Source organism: Trichosurus vulpecula, chromosome 9 (assembly GCF_011100635.1).
Source record: "Trichosurus vulpecula isolate mTriVul1 chromosome 9, mTriVul1.pri, whole genome shotgun sequence".
Taxonomy (NCBI): Eukaryota; Metazoa; Chordata; class Mammalia; order Diprotodontia; family Phalangeridae; genus Trichosurus; species Trichosurus vulpecula.
This window is the reverse complement of record NC_050581.1, coordinates 15332861-15355965: the sequence shown is the minus strand read 5'-3', so window position 1 is coordinate 15355965 and position 23105 is coordinate 15332861. Positions and strand designations below refer to the sequence as shown.

The window sequence follows — 23105 nt, the reverse complement described above, 5'->3', positions numbered from 1 at the left end:
AAATTATCTGCCCAGGCCAGGTAGTATGCATTTCACTATGCCACCAAGTAATGTCTTAGCTTTACGTAAATCAAACTACTCACAAATCAGTCTAGCACTGGAACAATCCAATTGCTCCCTTCTTCAGTTGTCCTCTCAATCCAAGAGGTGCACAGAGGGAACTTTCCCTTTGTGCTAAGAACATTTGCACTTGCTGTCTTTTTCTTTAGCTCTGCTCCCTAAATCTCAATAGCATCCTGATCTCTTTAGGACACTCCTTATTTCCTATCTACTTGATAAATCACAATGATTCTCAGTTTCCAGTAATCACCATGAAAATCTCTTTACCTATTTCTTCTTTGATTTCATTACCTATGAAATGGGAGTGGTGTCATAAGCTACATTCACCAACAGCAAGAACTCTTACTCTATGTAGATCTCTGCATTATGTACTGGGCAAGGCGCAAATTTCAAGTGGAAAGTTTTCCTTCCCCTTATGGATTTTATTGTGTGGTAAGAAATTATTACGAGGTGGAAACAATATAAGGATTAAACAGATAAGGTTGAAGGATTGAAAACAATTGACTTGAAAAACAAATACCAAGCATTCATTGGATCCCTTTACCTGAAATTTTGCATACCCCTCAGTCATCTTTAACACAGTCAGTAGATTTCAGACGTCCATGGAATATTTTGTGCTGATGAAGATAAGCCATTCCCTGGGCAATGTCTGTAGCAAAAGAAAACCTAAGACACAAATAAACACCTGGACTGATCACAGCATAAAACCAAGGACCATTCTCTGAAAGACAGTATTTTTAGCACATTTCAGGATAAATGTCAAGCAAAGTTATACAATAGAAACAAAGCTCAGAATCATAGCATCCCCTTGGAAGGGGATCTGTTTCAATTTGGTTCCTGAACAGATATTCCTTCTATGGCATCTCCAATAAGTAATCATATGATCCCTTCAAGATTACCCCCTTCCCCAAAACTTTACATGCCCAGATACTTGGATAATAGTTGTTATTATTTTAGTGTTGTTCTGATTTAAGTCCCAACAAGGAGATGAGCAGAATAATAACTTGGACAAGAGAAATGACACTTTGTGTGAACCTTTTGCCAAATCCTACTTAATTTAACCTCCCATGTGTGGTGAATGGGCACTGCTTCACCCACTCCATGACATTGAATAGGTTTAGGGCAACAAGAATATGTTGCCTAGCAACCTGGATCATAGCCTCTTCTAGTATAATTCCTTGGGGACAGCAGCAGACAACAAGCAATTAATTATGTACATTAACAATAATTAAGCATAGTCACAGGATACCATAGCTCGGTGGCCAACCTACTCATCATATCTCCAATCATTCCAACATGCATCTTGGACCTGAACGCCCAGTTGATAGGAATGTCCTCATTGAGCAGAACATCATTCAAACTTCCTTTTGGAGAGTATTCAGTCACAATGACAATGTTAGGCTCTTCAATGCAGCCTCCAGTGAATTTACAAATATTTGGACGATCCAGTTCTCTGCAAAAATTAATATGAGTTTGATAGTGTCTGTCTAGGGCACACTTACTAATTCCCTTTTTCCCCTAGTTTTTTTCTGAAAATGTACATTCCATCTCCCACATCCATGCCTTTGCACAGTTGCCTATCATGCCTGGAATTCTTTCCCTTTTTACTTTCACATGTTCAATCAAGAATCATTGTTAAGTGCCTGCCTTATGGTAGGCACTTACATATAGCACTTAGCCAATTTTGTGACTTTGAAAATGTGGTTTGCTATAGAATTGTCCATGAAAGCCTGCCTATTCTGCTGAATGTCTTAGGCCAGATTTTAACTCAGGAAGCTTCATCTTCCTGACTCCAGGCCTAGCACTCTATTCATTGCACCACCTAGTTGCTCAGTATATATAATTACATTAATGTTTCTAGATAATCCAAAAACAGTTTAATTCTTAACACCTTCTTCCCCCTTTTCCACCATTTCTTCACTTCCACAATTGTTTACTGTGAAAGTAGAAGGAGATCTGAGGGTCATTTTGCATTTTTTGTTTTTTATGGGTCTCTTCAACTAGAGAATTCATTACTTAGTGGCAAACCTGCTAGTGATGACTCATTGTCCCTAGCTTGTCTGTTCCTCAGTAAGCAATGTATTGCTACAGGGATACTCAAAGCCTTTCCATCTTAACAGAATCTTACAGAACCTGTGCTTTTCTGGTAAAGCTTTCAGGAAACAAGGGTGGTCTCTACACCATGATATGGTATTAGAGAAGGACTTTGTTGAGGAACATGAAAGTACTATAGAAATATGAATAGTGAACTATTACTTTAGAATGACACAGGATCAAATGAAGCCCTTCTGATGTGTAGGTTGGTGACTATAATGTTCAAATTATGCCATGACAATACCTTTTAATTCAACCAAGTTGACTTAGAGGTTACCTATCAAAGGTGAAGAATCAGGAATGGATCCTATGGGACTGCAATGTTATTTGACTTTGGTTGTAGTTCTAGAAGGGGCCTTAGAGTTCATCTAGCCCAACCTCCTCACTTTCTAGATTAGGAAATTGAGGTCTAGATGGGTTAGGTCACTTGCCTAAGGTAACACTAGCAAGCAGCAAAACCGGATTAAAACTCAGAACCTGTGCCTACATCTCCAAGTTCATTGGTCTTTGATAAGCTCAGTGCTCTCTCCACTATGTTACACTGCCATTTTATTCCACAAATTTTGAGAACTATTGCAAGTCAGAAATCTGAAATACAACCAATCAACATAAGTGGGAAATAAAATCATTGCATAACATGGGATTTTCCAGGGAAGTTATCACATATACACCAAACAAAATACACACACACACACACACATACACACACACACACACACGCACACACACACGATAAGAGTTAGAGACTCAACCTGTTATTTTATTGGTATAGGGAACTACCAAGTGAGGAAACCCCCTCCATTGACGTCAAGATCTCTTCAACTTATGGTCTTAGAGAGTTGCCTAGGGCACTGAAAGGGTTAAGTGACTTGGTATATCACTAATGCGATACCCACAGTGGCTGCTATGAATATGCAGGCATATTCCCAGGTTTGAATCACAAGATATGACAGACTCTTCATTGAAGACAAAACCAAAATATTTTTTCATATACCAGAAAGCCAGATTTACCACAGTAATAAAGAAGTTAGTAGACATTAGTAATGCAGGGGGCACTGCCATCCCTAAGCCTTCCTTCAATCAGGCCTCCCTACAAAACAAGCTCCCTTAGGCAAAATGCCCCTCTCTCACTCGCACTAGCTACTCTGCTCTGTCTCTGCCTCCTCTCTCTCCAGCTCCAACTCACTCCAAACTCCTGCTCCACGTGTTCAGCAAGTTCCTCCCACCACAGGCTCCATATGACCCAGACTCATGTGACTCAGGCTTCCATGTAACTCAAGTGGGTCATATAAGCCTATTAACAGATGGGAAAGATCTTTCCATTCCCATTAATATAGCACTTGGTCAAAGGTCATACACCTGGTTTGTGTCAAAATAAAGACTTGAGCCCAAGTCTTCCTGGCCTCAAGCTCTCTATCTACTATGTCTTGCTTTTACCACCACTCCTATCCCTCACCTTCTTCCCTCTCTCTGTCTCCTCTTTCTCCCCCTTCTCTCTTCCCTCTTCCCTTGTCCTTTCCTACTTCTCTCTCTCTTCTCCTCCCCCTCTCCCTTTCCATTTCTCTCTCTTCTCTCCTTTTCCTGTCCATCTCTTTCCTTCTTTTCCCCACTTTCTATTTTCTCTCCCTCCTCTACTTTCCTCTCTCTCTCCACCTCTTCCATTTCCCTCTCTCTCTACCCTTCTGTTTATTCTCATTCTCTCTCTCTCTCTCTCTCTCTCTCTCTCTCTCTCTCTCTCTCTTTCTCTCTCTCTCTCTCTCTCTCTCTCTCTCTCTCTCTCTCTCCTTTTTCTCTGTTTTTCTCCATATATATAAATTTTACATTTAGTTTGAATCCTTATCATGTAGCTTAACCAAATTACTTAACCTAGGGAAGTTAACTCAACTTCCTCATCTGTAAACAGTGAGTAGGTTGATCTCTAGTGGTCCTCTCAATTTGAAATCCTACAATTTTATTATCCAACATTTTCTATTTTCCTTACTTGTTTCACTTCTTTATGTATCATCTTGGAGAGTGTAAATGTCTTCTTTGTTATTTTCTTGATGGCCACAATCTTTCCATCACTGCAATGATGGGTGAAAAGTTATTTAGACTCTAAATATATGAGAATAATGTCATTCTCACTTTTTCAGGAGGACCAAGCTAGGGAATGATATGTAGTCCTAATATGCATTATAGGGAAAATATGCAGTCCTAAAAAAGAAACTAGTTTTATCCCTCAAGTATTTTGAGTATATATTCTATGGAACATGCTCTTCAGTTGTCTGGAGAGGTCTGAAAGGCAAGGTTGTAACTTGCCATAGCTTTGTGCTTATAGTAGAAAGCAATATACACTGAGTTCTGATTCTTCCTTTAGGTCTACAAAAAGAGAGTAAAAGAAGAGAGATCACTACAGAAAGAGAGACTAAAGGCAGGAATTGTACCCAGTAAAGCTGCAGCAGTGGGGAAAGAATAGGGCAAGAAAAGAGGGAGGAGTCAGAAGAAATATGACTAACAAAATATTTTCCATGGATCATAATCTTCATATGTCCAGACACTGTGACCAGCCAAATAATCTGTCCATATTATCACTCCTTCCCTGGTTCCATTTCATTTACTAATTCCCCAAAGGTCATAGATTTTGAGTTGGAAGAAACATTAGTGGCAATTGAGTCCAACCACTATATTAGGAAGGCAGAATTTATGATTTCAAAGAGAATCTCATACGTGTCTAAAAGGTCTGGAACCACAGGATATAAGGAATTCTCTAGGCAGAAGGCAGGAGAACTAAAGCATGTATTTAAACTCCACAGTAACAAGCCCACAAACCAGCATCCCCATTTTGATATTTTCATCAAAAGCTTCCAGGCCCAATAAGTCCGCCTCACAAGGGCAACCAGGAGGCCACGGAGAAGTGAGATAGTACAAGGCAAAATCGTATACATGCTTCCCATCTACAGTAAGAAGATTACCCACTGGCCTCCAGTCCCTGCTCAGCACTCCAGTCAGCTCTGCTACCAGCAGCTCAGCTTCGGCTGTAGGCGTCTCTGGCTCCAACCGGAAGAGGAAAAGGGGATCTTCAAGCTGTCCTCTCCCCTCTTATAGAGTTTTTGACATCATCAAGCGCCACCTGAATGACCAGGGCCAATTGGTTCTTGACTTGGGCCCTCCCCTTAGCGTAGACCGGGTTAACACACCTCCCCTCAGCCAGCCCCATGACTCATCACACAGGAAGTTCTCTGATTCCTGGCATGGTCGCTGGGCTTCCTGCCCTGGAAGAGCAAGCCCCAGTGTCCAGGGAAGCTCAATGAGGTAAGCTGACCCATTCAAAGAAAACAAAGTCCATTCTGGTTACACTCCACCCCTCACAATGTTCTAAGATGCACAATCCAATCATAATTTAAATTAAATTATATATCCTAGAACATTGTGATCCAATTATGCAGGAAACTAAAACATATCATTCACAATAAAGCAAAACATATCATTCAGTGACATTCCCAAATATTGGTTTACAATTCAAATGTGATCCACCCCTAGATCCCAGCCAGATAGTCTCTTCAATCAATCATCCCAAAATAATTATTAATAATTCAAATGTCCACCCCTAGGTCTTTGTATCCATTACATAGGATCAATAATATCATAACAATAAAACAATATAGCAAGGATAACATGAAATAAATACACAGAACACTATCATCATTCCCCCCCTCAAACAATTAGGGCTCAAAATCTTGGGGTAAGGTCTCATTTTCCATAGCTTCTTCTTGCTGAAATTGGATGTAGAGGTGTCCCTGCCCCAGAGTCCCATTCCAGAGTTCAATTCTTTAGCGAGCTGGCAGGAATTTCAAGAATGCTACATGCTTAGGCAGTCACCGGACACTGCAGGGTGCTTAAGCCTGCAGGAGACAGAACTAGCGACAAGGTTAACTAAAACAGAGAACAAAAAGAGTAGGCAAGTATGGGCTATTATCCTTCAAATAAAATCATCTCCAGTTTAGTTGAAATTTCAGTTATGCAGAGATCCAATATCAGAGCCAAACTCAGATGGGAAATGTTTCTTTTTAAACGGAACACAATGAGGAAACTAAGCCAAGAGGATCCCACCCTAGATGGAGACTAGGATTGTCCTCCCAGCCTTTCCCCAGATGTACAAGCTTTCATCCGTTAATCACACAAAGTCACCTTCCCTCTGAGTGGCTTGTGGCAATTACCAGCATCAGCCATACCTGTGGGGTCCATGAATCTAATATTATAGCCCTATTGATGGTAAAATATATGGTTCAGGGGTATGATTTGGTAATTATCTTCCCCTGAATAGACAACTGTTACAGTGTTGTTCTTCCCATGGGCTATGACTTCTGCAGCCTTTGGAATATCATCTGGCTTCCGTTTTACCCATACCTTAGCTCCCAACTTTATTCTATCAATGGAGCAAGCCCCTTTTGCCCCTCTAGTAGTTATTTTGGGAGGAGGGTCAGTTTTCACAAAGGGTATTTTTTCACAGGGGATAAAAATCACTTGAACTATCCTATCATTCCTACCAAATTGTACAGGTTTTTCACCCAAATTCTGGAGTGTCACAACAATTTCTTTTTGATAATTCGAATCTATCACTCCAGCCAATACATGTACTCCTTGAGCTGCTAATCCTGGTTTAGGTAATATCCGTCCAAAATGATTCTTGGGGATTCTCATACATACTCCAGTAGGGGTTTTTCTTATCTCTTTCCTATTCAACTTAAAATTCTCTATACAATGTAAATCATAGCCTGCTGAACCATGTGTTCCTGGACATGGTAGGGGGACATCTTCCCTCACAGTCCAAAATTCGATATTTTGGATCTCACATGTTTGCTGTTCTCTAACTTGGGGTCATCATTCTGGCTAGAGGTGTACTCCCCCCTAAGGGCCTATTATTCAAATTACGTAAGGCAATAGACAAATTATCCTTCCAATATCGATATGAATTATTAGAGTTTAATTTTCTCAGCTGTTCTTTCAACAATCCATTCATTCTTTCAATCAGCCCAGATGCTTGTGGGTAATATGGAATATGATATATCCATTCTATATTATTCAACACACAATATCTTTTCACTTCTTTGCCCTTGAAATGTGACCCATTGTCACTTTGAATATGCATTGGGGTTCCATAGTACAAACTTACAACATCTAGGGTTTTACAGGTGTTTTTCTGAGTTGTGTCCTTATAAGGACAAGCCACTAGCACACCTGAATAGGTGTCAACACACGTACATACATATTTACATCCTTTATCCTGGGGTAGTGGGCCAATATAATATATCTGCCAAATTTGGGCTAGAACTTTTCCCCTCGCTATTTCTCCAGTTACTATCCTAGGAAGAGTTCGTTCTTTTTCTAATTGACATATACAACACCCCTCTGTTATTTGTTTTAACAACGCATGAGAGATACTGATACCTCGATCCTGTGCCCATCGGTGGGTGGCCTGGATCCCTAAATGGCCGGCAGTCTGGTGGACCCATCTTGCTAAGGCTGAGTCATCAGTTGGAGTTGGAGTAGGGACAATACATTCAGTGGCAATCTTTGCTAGTTGATCCGCGTGTGCATTGTACTCACGCTCTGGTGTGGTCAGGGTCACGTGAGCATCAACATGAAAAACTGACAAATCCATAACCAAAGACATGTCCCATATATTTTCCCATAACTCTTTACTCCAAACTTGTTTGCCATGAATCTCCCAATTCTGATTCCTCCATATAGGCATCCAAGTAGCTAATCCATTAGCCCATGAATCAGTAAATATATGACACTGTCCTCCCTTCTCCATTCTGATGGCCTGATGTACTGCCATCAGTTCAGCATATTGGCTACTTCCCCCTATCCCAGAACTTTCCAGAGTTCACTTAGTACAGGGGTTATAGGCTACTGCTTTCCAATGTCTCTTCTGTCCTAAATATTTTGCTGTCCTGTCAGTAAACCAAGCATGTTTCTTCTGTTCTACATTTAGTCCATCATACCCATTATTCCATTTCACTAAGGATGGCACCATCTGTTGCTTAGATTCAAGGGGTTTTTCATTTCTCTCAGTGCCAATGTTCGCCACCCATTCATGTAAAGCAGAAACTCCACTTTTGCCTGCTCTGGACCTATTCTGAATATACCACTTCCATTTGATCATGCTTGCCTCTTGTGCATGTCCAATTCTGTGAGAAGCTGGGGTACTCATTACCCAAGTCATAATTGGAATTCCAGGCCTTAATATCACTTCGTGACCCAGGGTTAGTTGCTCAGTTTCTACTAAAGCCCAATGTGCAGCTAACAGCTGCTTCTCAAAAGGTGTATACTGCATTCCAGATGAGGGCAGTTTCCTTGACCAAAAGCCTAAAGGTACACTTCAGCTCTGTTGTTTTTGCCACAGACTCCAATTTGCATAGTCATCTTGTACAGTCACTTGTAACTCCACTGGCCCATTTTGCATAGGCCATAAGTCCAGAGCTAATTGTATAGCAGCCTTTGCTTCCTCAAAAGCTCTACTTTGTTCAAGGCCCCAATCGAATTCATATTTCTTTCTGGTGACTTTATACAAGGGTTTTAAAATCTGTCCCAAATGTGGGATGTAGTGTCTCCAATAACCAAATAGCCCTATGAACTTTTGGGCCTCTTTCTTATTAGTAGGGGTGGGAAAATCCTGAATTTTTTGTTGAGCTTGTGGGAGAATTTCTCGCAGTCCTCTATTCCACTGTGTCCCCAAGAATTTTACAGTTTGAGCTGGCCCTTGAATCTTTGTGGGGTTGATTTCCCATCCTTTGCTTTTTATATGGTCAATTAATAATGCTAAACTCTCCTCCACTTCTTTTATATTCTTTCCCTGTATCATGATGTCATCTATGTAATGTGTAAGCTGTACACCAGGTAGCTTTAATTCATCCAAATGCTCAGCTACAATCCTGTGGCAAATAGTTGGGCTATGAATATATCCTTGTGGCAGGCATGTAAATGTATACTGTCGGCCTTGCCAAGTAAAAGCAAACTGGTTCCATTGCTTGGGGTCTATTGGGATCGTAAAGAAGGCATTGGCCAAATCAATAGCTGCATACTAAGTCCCTTCATGTTTTTGTATTCTCTCTATTAAAGTAACCGTGTCTGGAACAGCAGCATACAAGGGAGGAGTCACTTTGTTCAGCTGTCTATAATCTACTGTCATCCTCCATGTCCCATCTGACTTTCGGACTGGCCAGACAGGGTTGTTCCATCGAGTAGTTGTAGGGACTAACACTCCTGCTTCAACACATTCTCTTATAGTGTTGGCAATTTCATCTTGCCCACCTGGCACACGATATTGCCTCAAAGTAATTACTTCAGAAGGTTCGAGCAAAGTGATTGGATCCATCTTGATTTCCCCCACTAAGACTGCATTAATGCCTATTTTCCTCACAGCAAATTGGTATTTCCCTTCAGGTAAATTTAAAGTCATACCCTTCAAAATGTCTATTCCAATGATGTATTCAGGAATAGGCACAATAACCACACTATATTCTTTCTTGGGCAACTGTCCAATTTTCATCATCAATTTAACTTGTCTGGCTGATATTTCAGTCCCTCCTAGTCCTGTAATGGTAATAGGAGTTCCATGGCTGAAATTGTCTGGATTCCCATAGATAAGGGTGGCCTCGGCCCCAGTGTCTATTAATGCCGTAGTTACTGTACTTGACCCATTTTTCCAATATATGGTCAAGTCAATGTGAGGTCTGCAATCCAGCCTGTGTATTTCCTTAATTTGGACTGGGGCTCGGCTTGTTTCCTAGTATTCCCTAGCATGTGATTCACTTGGGTATGAAGGTTCAATGTCTGTAGCATTTGCAGGAGCAGTTCTTATTTCCCTATCTCTCCTGTTATCGAGTCCTTTATCTCAGTACATCCTGTACAATTCATTGGTTGGAATGCCATCTATCATTTCAAAACCTACTCCTGCTCTCAATAGAGCAGTGAACATTTCTTTTCTTGTCACTCCATTTTGGTGCTGGATATTCACCCTTCTCTCTCAAGGAGATCTATCCCTTCCCCGGTCTCCTAAGTCATGTAACTGTACAATCTTATTTATCACCTCTGTAAGATGGCTCCCTACTTCCCCAAGTAACAGATTCAAAATTAGTTGTTTATAAGCAGGGGGAGCTATCCTAATTATTAAATTCCTATGAGGGATTCCTATGGGATTATTGTAATATTTGTCTGCAGTTCCTGTCATAATAGCAGTCTTCATTACCTCCTCCTTTAGTCTCGTGATACAATCTTTAAGTGAATACCAGGGTCTGTGCTCAGTGGGCCACATAGAATCATTAGTATATCTCTTATTGCATCCCACAGCAGCTAATGCCAACAGAGTAGTCCTGCTAGCATCATCTCCTCGTTGATGATGTTCCCTAAAAGCTTGCTGAACTAGAGGATCGTGGCTGATACCTATGAATCTCATACAGTCCCTCTTATCTACTAATATTCCACCGGCCCCTTGATCACTGAGTCTTACCATCCAAGATATTAATGGTTCTCCTACTCTTTGGCTGAATCTACTCAAAATATCTGTGACCTCTTGTGGTGAGAAATCTTCCTGAAATTCCCTCGTAACTAAATTGCCACCTCGGGTTTCTGTCCTCCTCCTCTCTACGGGACGAACGCTTGTCTGAGTATTTAACCATCTCCCATTCTCTGTGGGAGGGATGTCCTGAACCCTAGTAGCGTTTTCTGTCTCAGCCCCTAACATTGTCTCATTTTCCCCCCACTCGCTTCCCCTGCCACCATGGCAAGGACAAAGCAGGCAGTCAGGCTTGGTCTGGGCTGAGTTGGGATGCACTCTTGGCTTATTTGGCCTCCTGTTGCTCCTAGCCACATTAATAGAAAAGTTCTCATCTGAGTCAGTGGGTTCTTGAGCAGCAATTTGTTCTACTGCTATCTGAGATTCCCCTTCTTGCTGTGGGGTAGGAGTGTCCCCATCTCTTTTACTTAATCTCAATTTTTCATATAGTAGCCGGTAGGCTGATAACACTATCCAGCTTTGCCTAGATAGTGATGCCCTTGACTGAATCCCAACCTCTTGTAAACAACTTTCCAAATCCTTAGGATCTCCTCTCTGGAGCCTTCGTTCCCAGTTTTCACAGGGTCCGGCTTTTTTAGCCAATTCCTTTGCTAAGGAGGAATAAAATGGATCCTCCCACCCTGGGATATTCATCTCTTCCTCTGAAGTTCTTCTGCTTCTGAATAGAGATCTTATACCTAGCGATCCCATCCACCTCGTCGCCAAATATATTGGGAAGGCAGAATTTATGATTTCAAAGAGAATCTCATATGTGCCTAAAAGGTCCGGAACCGCAGGATACAAGGAATTCTCTAGGCAGAAGGCAGGAGAACTAAAGCATGTATTTAAACTCCACAGTAACAAGCCCACAAACCAGCATCCCCATTTTGATATTTTCATCAAAATCTTCCAGGCCCAATAAGTCCGCCTCACAAGGGTAACCAGGAGGCCACGGAGAAGTGAGATAGTACAAGGCAAAATCGTATACATGCTTCCCATGTATGGTAAGAAGATTACCCACTGGCCTCCAGTCCTTGCTCAGCACTCCAGTCAGCTCTGCTACCAGGCAGCTCAGCTTCGGCTGTAGGCGTCTCTGGCTCCAACCGGAAGAGGAAAAGGGGATCTTCAAGCTGTCCTCTCCCCTCTTATAGAGTTTTTGACATCATCAAGTGCCGCCTGAATGACCAGGGCCAATTGGTTCTTGACTTGGGCCCTCCCCTTAGCGTAGACCGGGTTAACACACCTCCCCTCAGCCAGCCCCATGACTCATCATACAGGAAGTTCTCTGATTCCTGGCATGGTCGCTGGGCTTCCTGCCCTGGAAGAGCAAGCCCCAGTGTCCAGGGAAGCTCAATGAGGTAAGCTGAGCCATTCAAAGAAAACAAAGTCCGTTCTGGTTACAACCACACACACACACACACACACACACACACACACACACACACACACGCTTTCCAGATGAGGAAACAGTGGTACATGAAAATTAAATGACTTACCCAGTGACATACAACTACTAAACGTCTGAGGCACATTTTGTGCTTCTTGTTGGGTTCTTAAGGTCTCTGCCACAGCACAGTCATTAATGATTTCAAGGTAAGCCAAGTTGAGCCTGAAGACCAGAAGTTCATGTAAAATGAATGACCAAGACCTTTCCCATCTACTACCTCTTAAAATTTGTTCCTTGAAGGAATACATGGTGTAGTATTTAAAGAATTCCCCTACCACCTCTAGATCCCTTTCTTTGGTAGGGCTTTTAACTGATAGCCTTCAGTGATATGAATAATTCCACTAAGTTGCTTGTGAAATATTCTTAAAGGAACTTAATTAGAGAGATAATAGAGCATTTTATGGCTTCTGAAGGGCAGCTAGTTGCCATAGTGAATACAGTTTGGGCCTGGAGTGAGGAAAACTCATCTTGATGAGTTCAAAATCTGTCCTCAGACACTTACTAGCTACCTGACCCTGGGCAAGTCACGTAACCCCGTTTGCCTCAATTCGTCACCTGTAAAATGAGTCAGAGAAGGAAATGGTGAACCATTCACGTATCTCTGCCAAGAAAACCCCAAATGAGGTCACAAAGTATTTGACACAACTGGAACAAGTCAACAAGAAGAAAAAGTGTGTGAAGCAGGATTAGAACTCAAGATCTTAACTCGAAGCTGAGTGTTCTATCTACTATACCACTCAGCTGTACAATGCTAATGGCCTATATTTCTTCACAATTGCCATCCAAAAAGAATGATTTGGGACAATGGTTGGGGAGGGATTGGTTAGGAAGTGAGGGAAGCAAATGATAACCAAATAGATAAATTCATTTGGGGAAAAGACTGAAATGGGGCTGGAAGCCAAGTCCCCCCAGATCCTCAAAGAATTCTCTTAGAAGTGGAACCATCTAGTCCAACTAATTTATTTAGAGAAAAGGAAATAGAAGCTAAAGAGAAAGGAAGTCACTTGCTCAAGGTCACAGAGAAAGGACTTTGTTCAATTCTCCCATTTTAGAGAGGAAGAAACCAACCCACATTTAGTGTTGGAACAGGGACAAAAGGTCTAATTCACCAGCAGTCCTTCAGCCAGGCTTTTGAAGTTTGGCCTTACTTCAAGGGCATCAAGCATCTCAGAACAATGGTCCCTGGCATCATGATTCAGGATGTGCAACTTAGCAAGGACAGTGGGGGAGGGGTGGGGAGTGGGAGCAGTTCAGTTCAATTCTGTCAGGCAGGCTCTGACTTCAACTTCACTTAACCTCTGGATTTCATCTGGTTAAAAAAAAAAACCTCAAGAAGCCTAAGAAAGCAAATCTTGTAGGGAAAGGAAATGTCCCATGGGATGGGAGAGGTAGGGAAAGAATGACACCTCCAATCATGAACAAGATTATATATAATTCTGGACTTGGCCCTTCCTGAAGTGTTGCTACCTTCCTTTTTGGAAAAAAAGCTCTGGCTCAGATTCAGTCTAGCTCAGGAGATTGAATCTGGTCCGCTTGTAAAAATGAGCATCACAAATGGTGAGATTTCTGAAGACTATCCAATATGGCAAACCTTTAACAAACTTTGTTTTTCTTGGGCTGTGAGAAAATTTGAGTTGAATTCATTCGAGCAGGACCCAGCGTGTTGTTATTTTGGGGTCTCGAGCACCCCTAAAAACATATGGTTCCCTGACCTCATCATTTTGGTTCCCTGACCAGGAGCAACTGCTAATCTCAAGTTCTTCTCCAGCCAGGACTGGAAGGTATGTAAGCCTCCCACTCTCCCTATCCCCTTCTTGGTCTCCAAATACTTTGGAGGTGCTTTCAGGTCTGATCTTGAAGGTTCCAGTAGGTCAGACTTTTAGGAGGCTGTCTTGGACTCAACCTGACACTCTCAGGCTCTCAGTCCTTGGACCTGGGCACATATTCTGAAGCATGGAGGACAAGGACAGATGTCCTATCTGGAAGTGTATGCCTGATTCTTTCAATTATCTCAGCACTAGGAAATCAGAAAAACTTAAGGTACCTTTCTTTTTGTCTTATTTTGTTTTTTGATGCTTACCCCCAAATCTTCCTTTATGGAGGAAGGGACTTCCAGCCCCCATGCCTAAAAGGGTCAACCCTTTTTAATTCCCAAAAGTTTTCCTTTGGGTTGTCTTTTACAAAATCAGGAAAAATCTAGTTTCTCTAAAAACAAAACTTAAAAAGCTGGTGTTCTCTTGAAGTACTGTTTGGCTTCACTATCACCTAGAGGGCCACAAAGTGTGGCCCATTTTGGGGCTTTAAAAGACAATACTCTCTTGTAGCTAGAATTATACTGTTGTCAAGAAGGAAAAAGGGTAGAAGTTTCCTACGTGACAGCCTTTGTTGAGCTCTCTCAGAATCCCATCCTCAGAAAAGATTGTAAGATGCTCATAGGGCAATGGGAGTCAACAGGACATTTTGGATGACCCCCTTCTTATGGCCCCCAGGGCTTTGGCCCCTCTCCCCTCAGCAACTCGTTCTCAGGTCTCAGCCATGGGTATAGCTGAGGCAGATCCCCCTCCAGCCCCTCCACTTGAGGTGACACCTACTCTGGAACTCTAGAGGTCTTTCTATTCTACATGTGATGGGATGGCAGGTGTAGACAAAGGAGAAAGCTAGAAAATAAGTAGATAAGAAATAATAACACAAATGTTAAGCAAAACCTACCATGATTGTCAGAATGAAAGCAGTACAAACCAAACAGATTGGCAAAGCAATGGCTATCCAGACATCTGTAGTAAGTGGGCATTCCCCACAGTCCACTGGGCATATGGAACATACCTCATCCTCTTCACACAGGCCATCCCTGCATACTTAACAGAAGAGGAAACAAACAACAACAGAATGTTAGGAAATGAAAAATATCAGAGCCTAACTGAGGAGAGCCAAACAAAAAGCAATATGGTCTAGGACGTGTGGAGCCATGGGTTCTAATTAATGGTAAATCTGGGTTTAGAACAGGCCTTGACATTAACTAGAGTGGACAAGGCATCTCACTATTCGGTATCTCATTTTAATCATTTATAAAATGGGGTAGGGCCAGATGATCTCAAGTCTCTTCCAGCTTCACCCTCCTATGATAGGGGCTTATCGTGCCAAGGTTTATTGCAAATATTGTTTCCAATGAGACAGCATGGTGTCATGGGGAAAGATCATGAGATTTATAGTTAAAGGAGCTAGGGTTGAATTCTCTTTCTGTTACTTCTTATATGTATGATCTTGGGCAAATCACAAATTTCTTTGGCCTCAGTTTCCTCCTCTGTAAAAATAAGAGGGTTGAACTAGATGATTATAAATAAATATTCCTTCCAACTTTGACTCCTATGAATTCTAATTCTATTATGTTTTAGCCCAAGAGAACTTTTACATTGTTTCCAATTTATAAAAACAAAGTAAAAAATTATACCTTGCCTGTTTAGGTAGTTCTCCAGGACATTTTGCATTTCACTGAACAAGGATAGAAACAACTTGTAATTTATAGTGGTAAGTAGATGAGAACTTTCACACAGATTTTTTTGAAAATTTCTTCCCATTCCATTTCTGTTCCAGTTCCATCACCAAAGCTCCTCCATCTGGACTAGCTGAGTAACTTTCTCCAAAATATACCTAAATGGCTCCTCATTGGTCTCAATGCAGCACCATTTAGAATGTTAGTACATCAGTGCATGAAAAAGTTTCTGATCAGCTCAGAAGTTAGCACAGTTACTGGATAGTAGCTTAAGTACTGGGGCAATTTAGTCTAGAGGAACAAATAATATTCTAGGGACTGTACAAGAATTCAACATGACTTCCTCCTAAGGAACTTGTGATTGGCATCAGGCAGACCCAACCCATGTCATGTATGGCAATAAGTAAGAACATGGAGCTCAGATTGCATTCCTGCTGGCAGAGAAGTAGCTTAAATCTTCCATGCTGCCAATGGCATGGTTTGAAATTACCTCCAAGAGCTCTGAGGGGTCCTGGCAGTTTCCTAAAAGATAGTGGACACAAATGTAAATTCAGGCATATAGGTAAGGTTTAACTTTCTTCTACTCCAGTGATCTACTTAGCATCAAAAATAGACATTTCTTCAAACTACCTTGGTAGCTCAGAGACCACTGCCTCCTCTGAGTCTAAGGTTAAACCTTCTGGTACAGAGTCTTTATATTGGACACCCACAGAAGCCACCATGTAGAAAAACTACAGGGATCTATTCATAAACCCTGAGGGCAGTTGTGCATGCAACACATTTCCTTAAGGACCCAAGCTCCTCCTGTTTGTCATCCATCCTGTACATACCCAAAGACTTCTTAGGAATCTTGTTTACTAGAGTCATATTGAATATAGAATTAAGCCAGCATTTATGACAGAAGTTATCTGTCAGTTCCAGTCTGTATGCATGGCAGCAATCAGTGGGGTCTGAGTCACCACCTACTGTCCTTTCAGTGTAGAACACACATTTAATGATACAGGAATACTCTACTAACCTCTTCCTACTACTACAGAATGTTAAGAGGCAGGGGGCTTATAGACTTGTATCAATAAGCACTGAGAAAAAGAATTTATTAGAGACTTCACTCCTTTGATTCAGAAATACCACTACTAGTTCCATATCCCAAAGAGATTAAAGAAAAGATAAAAGGACTTATATGTACAAAAATATTTATAGCAGCTCTTTTTGTAGTGGCAAAGAATCAGAAATTGAAGAGATGCCCATTAATTGGGAAATGGCTATGGTATATGATTCTGATGGAATATTACTGTGCTATAAGAAATAATGAGGGGGATGGTTTCAGAAAAAAACTTAGAAGACTTATATGAACTTATACAAAGTGAAGTGAGCAGAACCAGAAGAACATTGTACCTAGTAACAGAAATATTGTAACAATAAACAAATGTGAAAGCCACTCTGATGAACACAATGATCCAAGATGATTCCAAAGGTTCCATGATAAAAAAAATGCTATCCACTTCCAGAGAGAGAAATGATGAATTCTGAGTGCAGATTAAATCATAGTTACTTTTCTTGCTTGTTTTTGCAGCATGGCTAATAGAGAAATATGTTTTGCATGACTTCACATGTATAATTCATATTATACTGCTTGCCTCCTCAATAGGTGAGGGAGGGGCTAGAGGAAGGGAGAGAATTTGGAGCTCAATTTTTTAAAATGAATGTTAAAAATAAATAAATTTAAAAAGAGAAAGACTTCATTGTAGGGGATAGACTTTTTTATTTATCCTATTTTTGACTATGCCTTTTGTTTTAATCCGTTTCTAAACTTATCCCTCTCCCCTTCCCCAGTGATCCATCTCTTACAGTAATGCTTTTGAAAGAAAAAAAAAACAAAAAGCAATTCAACAAAACCAGAAACACATCAGCTACTGACAGTATATGCAATATTTGTGGGAGATACTTAAGCAAAAAAAGTTAGAACTACAGAACTGAAATGGATCTTAGGAATCAATTATCCTAACCACATAGTTTTACAGAGAGAATGGAAGAAGGAAGTAAGGAAGGTTGGGGGAGTAAGATGGAATCAGTAGCAGCAAAAATCTGGGTTCAAATCCTGCCATTGATACTTGCTAGTTGTGTCATCATAATCAAATCAATTAATTTCTTAGGATCTCCGTTGTCTATAAAATGGAGATGATAATAACTGCTGCACCTACCTATTAGCATTATTGTGAGACTCAAAAAAGATAGTCAAGCACTTTGTCAACTCTAAAACACTATGTAAATGTCAGCGGTTATTATTATCCAGGTCATATGACTCCTAGTTCTGTGCTATTACAAATTACCTCTACAGAGACTTAAATAGGGTATCTCTGAAACACTTCCCTTGAGAAAGGTTCACAGGAAGTGGCCCATTTTGGGCACACCCCAAGACCAACTCCACAGACCTTCTCTTTTTGGGATAAGAAACCAGCTTACCCGTTGCAGGTAGTACTATGGTTTGGGCTTCCAATCACACCAACATGGACAAACACAACCTAGAAAAGACAAAGGCAAACCATAGTAAACTGCATGACTCTAGTGTTGTTAATTCATTCATTTCCCTTTGTTCATAGACTGTTGCTTTCAAAGGATAACAATGAGACATATCTGCCTCCCAGGCACTTGGATCAGTAACATCAAACTCTGCCTCCCATTCAAATGAACAAAATATACAGAACATTAAGGTCACTCTATGGATATTGAACTGAATTTAATTCTTCAACTTGAAGCTATATTTAGCTGCTGAAAAATAACTTTTCTCTTAAGTGGATACTCAACAGTGAGAAATGACTGCTCTCATTTTCTCTTGATCTTGACCTTGCCACATCACTTGGGAATTTGTATTTTTGTGTCTCTCACAACTAATGTACACAGTCAGATGCATGTATCACAGACTAAGAATGGGAATGGAACATATGTCTCTTCCTCTGCTTCCACAAAGGAATTACTGGAAAAACATCTTAGATCATCTGACCTATTCTTCAAAATCATAAGAGAAGGCTCTTTCACATCTACCATTATATGTATAAATTTCTCTCAGTTTGTTGGATTTTAATATTTAATTCATTGATTATCCAAAACTATAGTCAATTGGACTCCATACCTTGGAGTTACTGCAAATAGTCCTTGAGTTCATATATAGATTCAGCAATAATTTTTAGTACCTATGATCTCACTGATGTAGAAAACTTCCATATGAGGAAATTCCCTGTAGTAATGCAGGCTGCCAGCTTCTCTTCAATTTAAAATCAGAGTTACCTTTAGTGGTGAGAGATTAAGTGACTTGCTGTTTCAACAATTTGGCTAGCAGCTGCTGTGGGGGTGTAAAACCAACAACAACCAGCTCACAGAATGCTGGTTCTTTTGATCTGCTTTACTAAGGAAAGCAACATTAAGGGGTTAACAGTCTTACTTTAATCCAACATACAAATGTCATTCTCTTAGATCAGTGGGAAAAGCCAGGCACTTGAACTTCAGAGCAAATACAAACAAATTACAAACACACATTTATAAACAGACCAAATGCAATTCGTAGTTACCAACATCTGAGTTCAGCCGGGAGCTGGACAATGACTGGCTCAGAGTCATGCATCACTACTGCTATAGCTCAGAGCTCCGAAAAAGGAAGGCCAACTCCTGGTTTTATATATTTTATTCAGGGACAAAGGTGAGTCATATATGCGACTCACCCACATGACCTAAAATCGTCACAAAAATGTGACTTAAACCCACGTGGTCTAAAAGCCTCTGATGTCACAAACATGTTGCTCAAACTCATGTAAACTAGGCTTTCCCTTGAGACAAGGAGGTCACCAAAGACTTCTAATTTAATCAAGGAAACAAAGGCCAAACTCTTCAAGGGCACTTGGTCGAATAAGTGGTAAAAGCCCATCTTGATTCCCAATACCCTTGCCCAGGATCACTTGGCCAATATGGAAGCAGGACTGGATTTAGGGTTTTTTGGCTTCAAGGCAAGTTTTTTATTCGCTGTGCCACAATGCCTTTTGATAATTTTTACTTAGCTACAATAAGAAATTCATTGAGAATAATAACTCTTAAATGGGTTTATATTATTAATGTTTCATCTGTATTTAGGATGAGGACTTGATTTCAGGTGAGGAATTACAAGTTGATGCTCTCTCTACATCGTATTTTTTGAGAGCTGTCTCATTTGTACTTATTAGGAAACATTTTTTTCCTAGCCCTTAGGAATTAAATATGACTCTTTTCTTTTACTGACATGCTCCTCTTGGAATGGGTCACCTGTTTACTTTTGGATTTAATGATGTCATAAACTTGTTTTCCCATTGATAGCATGCTTGGTTTTGTTCAGGATTTTTTTGTTTTGTTTCTAAAAAGGATATTCTCTTTCATCTATTTTCAGTAATCTTACAAAGCAAGAGTATACTGCTACATGTTTGAAAATAGTCATTTAAGAACCAGCCATGTTATTAAATGACTTGGTACAGTAAGGAAACATAGTTCCTCTAGGATAAGGGAAAGGAACTTTGTTTTCGCTGATAGAAGAGAATTTCCAGGTAAGGAAATTCCCTGTAGCAGTGCAGGTAGGTAGCTTCTCTGCAACTTATAGCCAAAGCATTAAGAGAGTAAGTGAATTGCCCAGTGTCACACAGCCAGTATGGCTCAATGGCAGGTCTTAACTGTCTTCCTGATTTTGAGGCCCTCCTCTCTTTCTACTATGATCCACTTTCCACTAATTGATATGTCTCTTGCAATCTTGCTTCCAAATTTGTGTAAATGTGGTGTAGTTATGGTCTCTCTGCCCTAACCCCCTTCCACCACCCTCTAGGGCTTCAGTATTCATGCTGATGACCCTATAGTTCATTGGTCCTCTTTGAAAATGAAGGAAGAACAACAACAAAAATAACAACTACAATAATCCCTACAGTTAAACAGATAGCTGTAATGCAAAGTCTTTTACTCTTGAATCTCTTGCCCCTTTATCCCATCAATGTTCTTCTTTTGCCAAACTTCTTCCTCCACTTCTACTAACATTTATTAAGTGTAACTGGAAGAAATCATATAACTGAGCTGAGTCCATTACAAATTTATGTTATCTAATCTCAACAAGGCAATTTTTAAAATCCTCCCTAAATGGTTCTCCATTTTAAACCTCTTCTCTCTTCAAGCCTCTCACACCATTGCCTCTCCACCTCAGCTAAGGGCCTTGCCTTGCACCTTACTTAGAAAATAGAGAATATTTACAATGCATCCTCTTTTCTTCCCTTCTCTACATATTAAAACCCCATAATATCATTCTCTCCACCTTTCCTCCAGTTTCAGATGAAAAGTTAACCCTTATACTTATCAAGGCCAATCCCTCTGTGTTTACCCCGATCTCATGCCCTTATGTCTTCTCCAGAATATCATCATCACTGTTATTCCCCCTCATTCTTCACTATTCAAGTTCTCCTTATCCACTGGTTCATTGCTTACTGTCTATAAATATTCCCATGTCTTCTCTATCCTAGAAAAAACCCAGTAGCTCCTACCATTACCTAAAAATATTGTCCTTTGTTTCTCCAAATTCTTGGCTTCCTGAGTTCATCACTCAGTCTTCAGGTTTCCAAAGTTGCCAATAATCTCCTAATTGCCAGATGTGAGGAACTTTTCCAAATCCTGTTACTTTTCTTTTTTTTAATTAATTTTTTTTTATTTTTACTTTATGACACTTAGTTTTATATGTTGTTGCGTTTCAGATTTTCTTCCCTTCCTTCCCCTCTCCACTCCCCCCTCAAGAAGGCATGCAGTCCAATATAGATTCTACATAAACCTTTGCATTAACCTTATTAACACAATGGTCAAGTTGCAAAGAAGATTTATGACCACTGGAATGAATCATGAGAGAGAAGAAACAAAATAAAAAAAAATAAGGAAAGAAAAAAAAGAGAGGGCAAATAGTTTGCCTCAATCTGCATTCAGATTCCACAGTTCTTTCTCTGTATATAGCTAGCTTTTTCCATCATGAGGGCTTGGGGGTTGTCTTTGAGCCTTGTATTGCTGAGGAGAGCCAAGTCTATCAAAGTTAGTCATCACAGAATCCATATGTCTGTGGTTGTGTATAATGTTCTCCTAGTTCTGATCCTCTCACTCAGCATCAGATCTTGTAGGTCTTTCCAGATTATTATAAAGTCCATATCTTCCCCATTTCTTATAGCACAATAGTATTCCATTACATTCATATAAGACAACTTGTTCAGCCGTTCCCCACTTGATGGGCATCCCCTTCATTTCCAATTCTTTGTCACCACAGAAAGAGCAGCTATAAATATTTTTGTACATACAGGTCCCTTTCCCACTTGGGTGATCTCTTTGGGATATAGCCCCAGGAGTAGTATTTCTGGGTCAAAGGGTATGCATTATAGCCCTTTGGGCATAGTTCCAAACTGCTCTCCAAAATGGCTATATCTGTTCACAGCTCCACCAGCAATGTAACAATGTTCCAGTTTTCCCACATCCTCTCCAGCATTTATCATTTTCCTGTTTTGTCATGTTAGCCAATCTGACAGGAGAGATGTGGTACCTAAAAGTTGTTTTGATTTGCATTTTTCTAATCAAGAGTGATTTAGAGCATTTTTTCATATGCCTATAGATATCTCTAATTTCTTCCTCTGAAAACTGCCAGTTCATATCCTTTGACCATTTCTCAATTGGGGAATGACTTTTATTCTGATAAATTTGACTTAGTTCCCTGTATATTTTAGATATGAGGCCTTTATCAGAGACATTCTTTGTAAAGATTTTCTCCCAATTTTCTGCTTCCCTCCTAATCTTTGCTGCATTGGCTTGGTTTATACTAAAACTTTTCAGTTTAGCATAATCAAAAGTATCTATTTTGCATTTTGTCATGTTCTCTATCTCTTTCCATAAATCTGACAGGTAAACTATTCCTTGCTCTCCCAAACTGCTTATAGTATCAGCCTTTATTCCTAAATGATGTGCCCATTTTGACTTTATTTTGGTATATGTTGTAAGATATGGGTCTATGAGCACTTTCTGCCATACAATTTTCCAATTTTCCCAGAAGTTTTTATGAAATTGTGAATTCTTAACCCAGAAGCTGGATTCTTTGGGTTTAACAAAGAGTAGATTGCAATAGTTGGTGACTTCTGTGTCTCCTATACCTAACCTATTCCACTGATCTACCATTCTGTTTCTTAGCCATTAACAGGTAGTTTTGAGGACTGCTGCTTTATAGTACAGTTTAATATCTGGTATGGCTAGGCCACCTTCCCTAGCATTTCTTTTCATTAATTCCCTTGATATTCTGGACTTTTTGTGCTTCCAGATGAATTTTGTTATTATTTTATCCAGCTCTGTAAAATGATTTTTTGGTAGTTCAATTGGTATGACACTAAATAAGTAAATTAACTTGGGCAAAATTGTGATTTGTATTGTATTAGCTCGGCCTAACCATGAACAACTGA

General features: G+C 40.2%; 1 protein-coding gene across 1 annotated transcript in view; it reads right to left on the bottom strand.

Moving 5' to 3' along the window:
• The window catches only part of LOC118831168 (receptor-type guanylate cyclase gcy-1-like), a 139876-nt gene that overhangs the window by 75107 nt on the left and 41664 nt on the right, over positions 1 to 23105 (bottom strand). Inside the window, 5 exon segments of the mRNA XM_036738341.1 lie at positions 605 to 726; positions 1370 to 1513; positions 4016 to 4020; positions 4136 to 4217; positions 18094 to 18152. Of these exon segments, the coding sequence (XP_036594236.1) occupies positions 605 to 726; positions 1370 to 1513; positions 4016 to 4020; positions 4136 to 4217; positions 18094 to 18152 (412 nt within the window).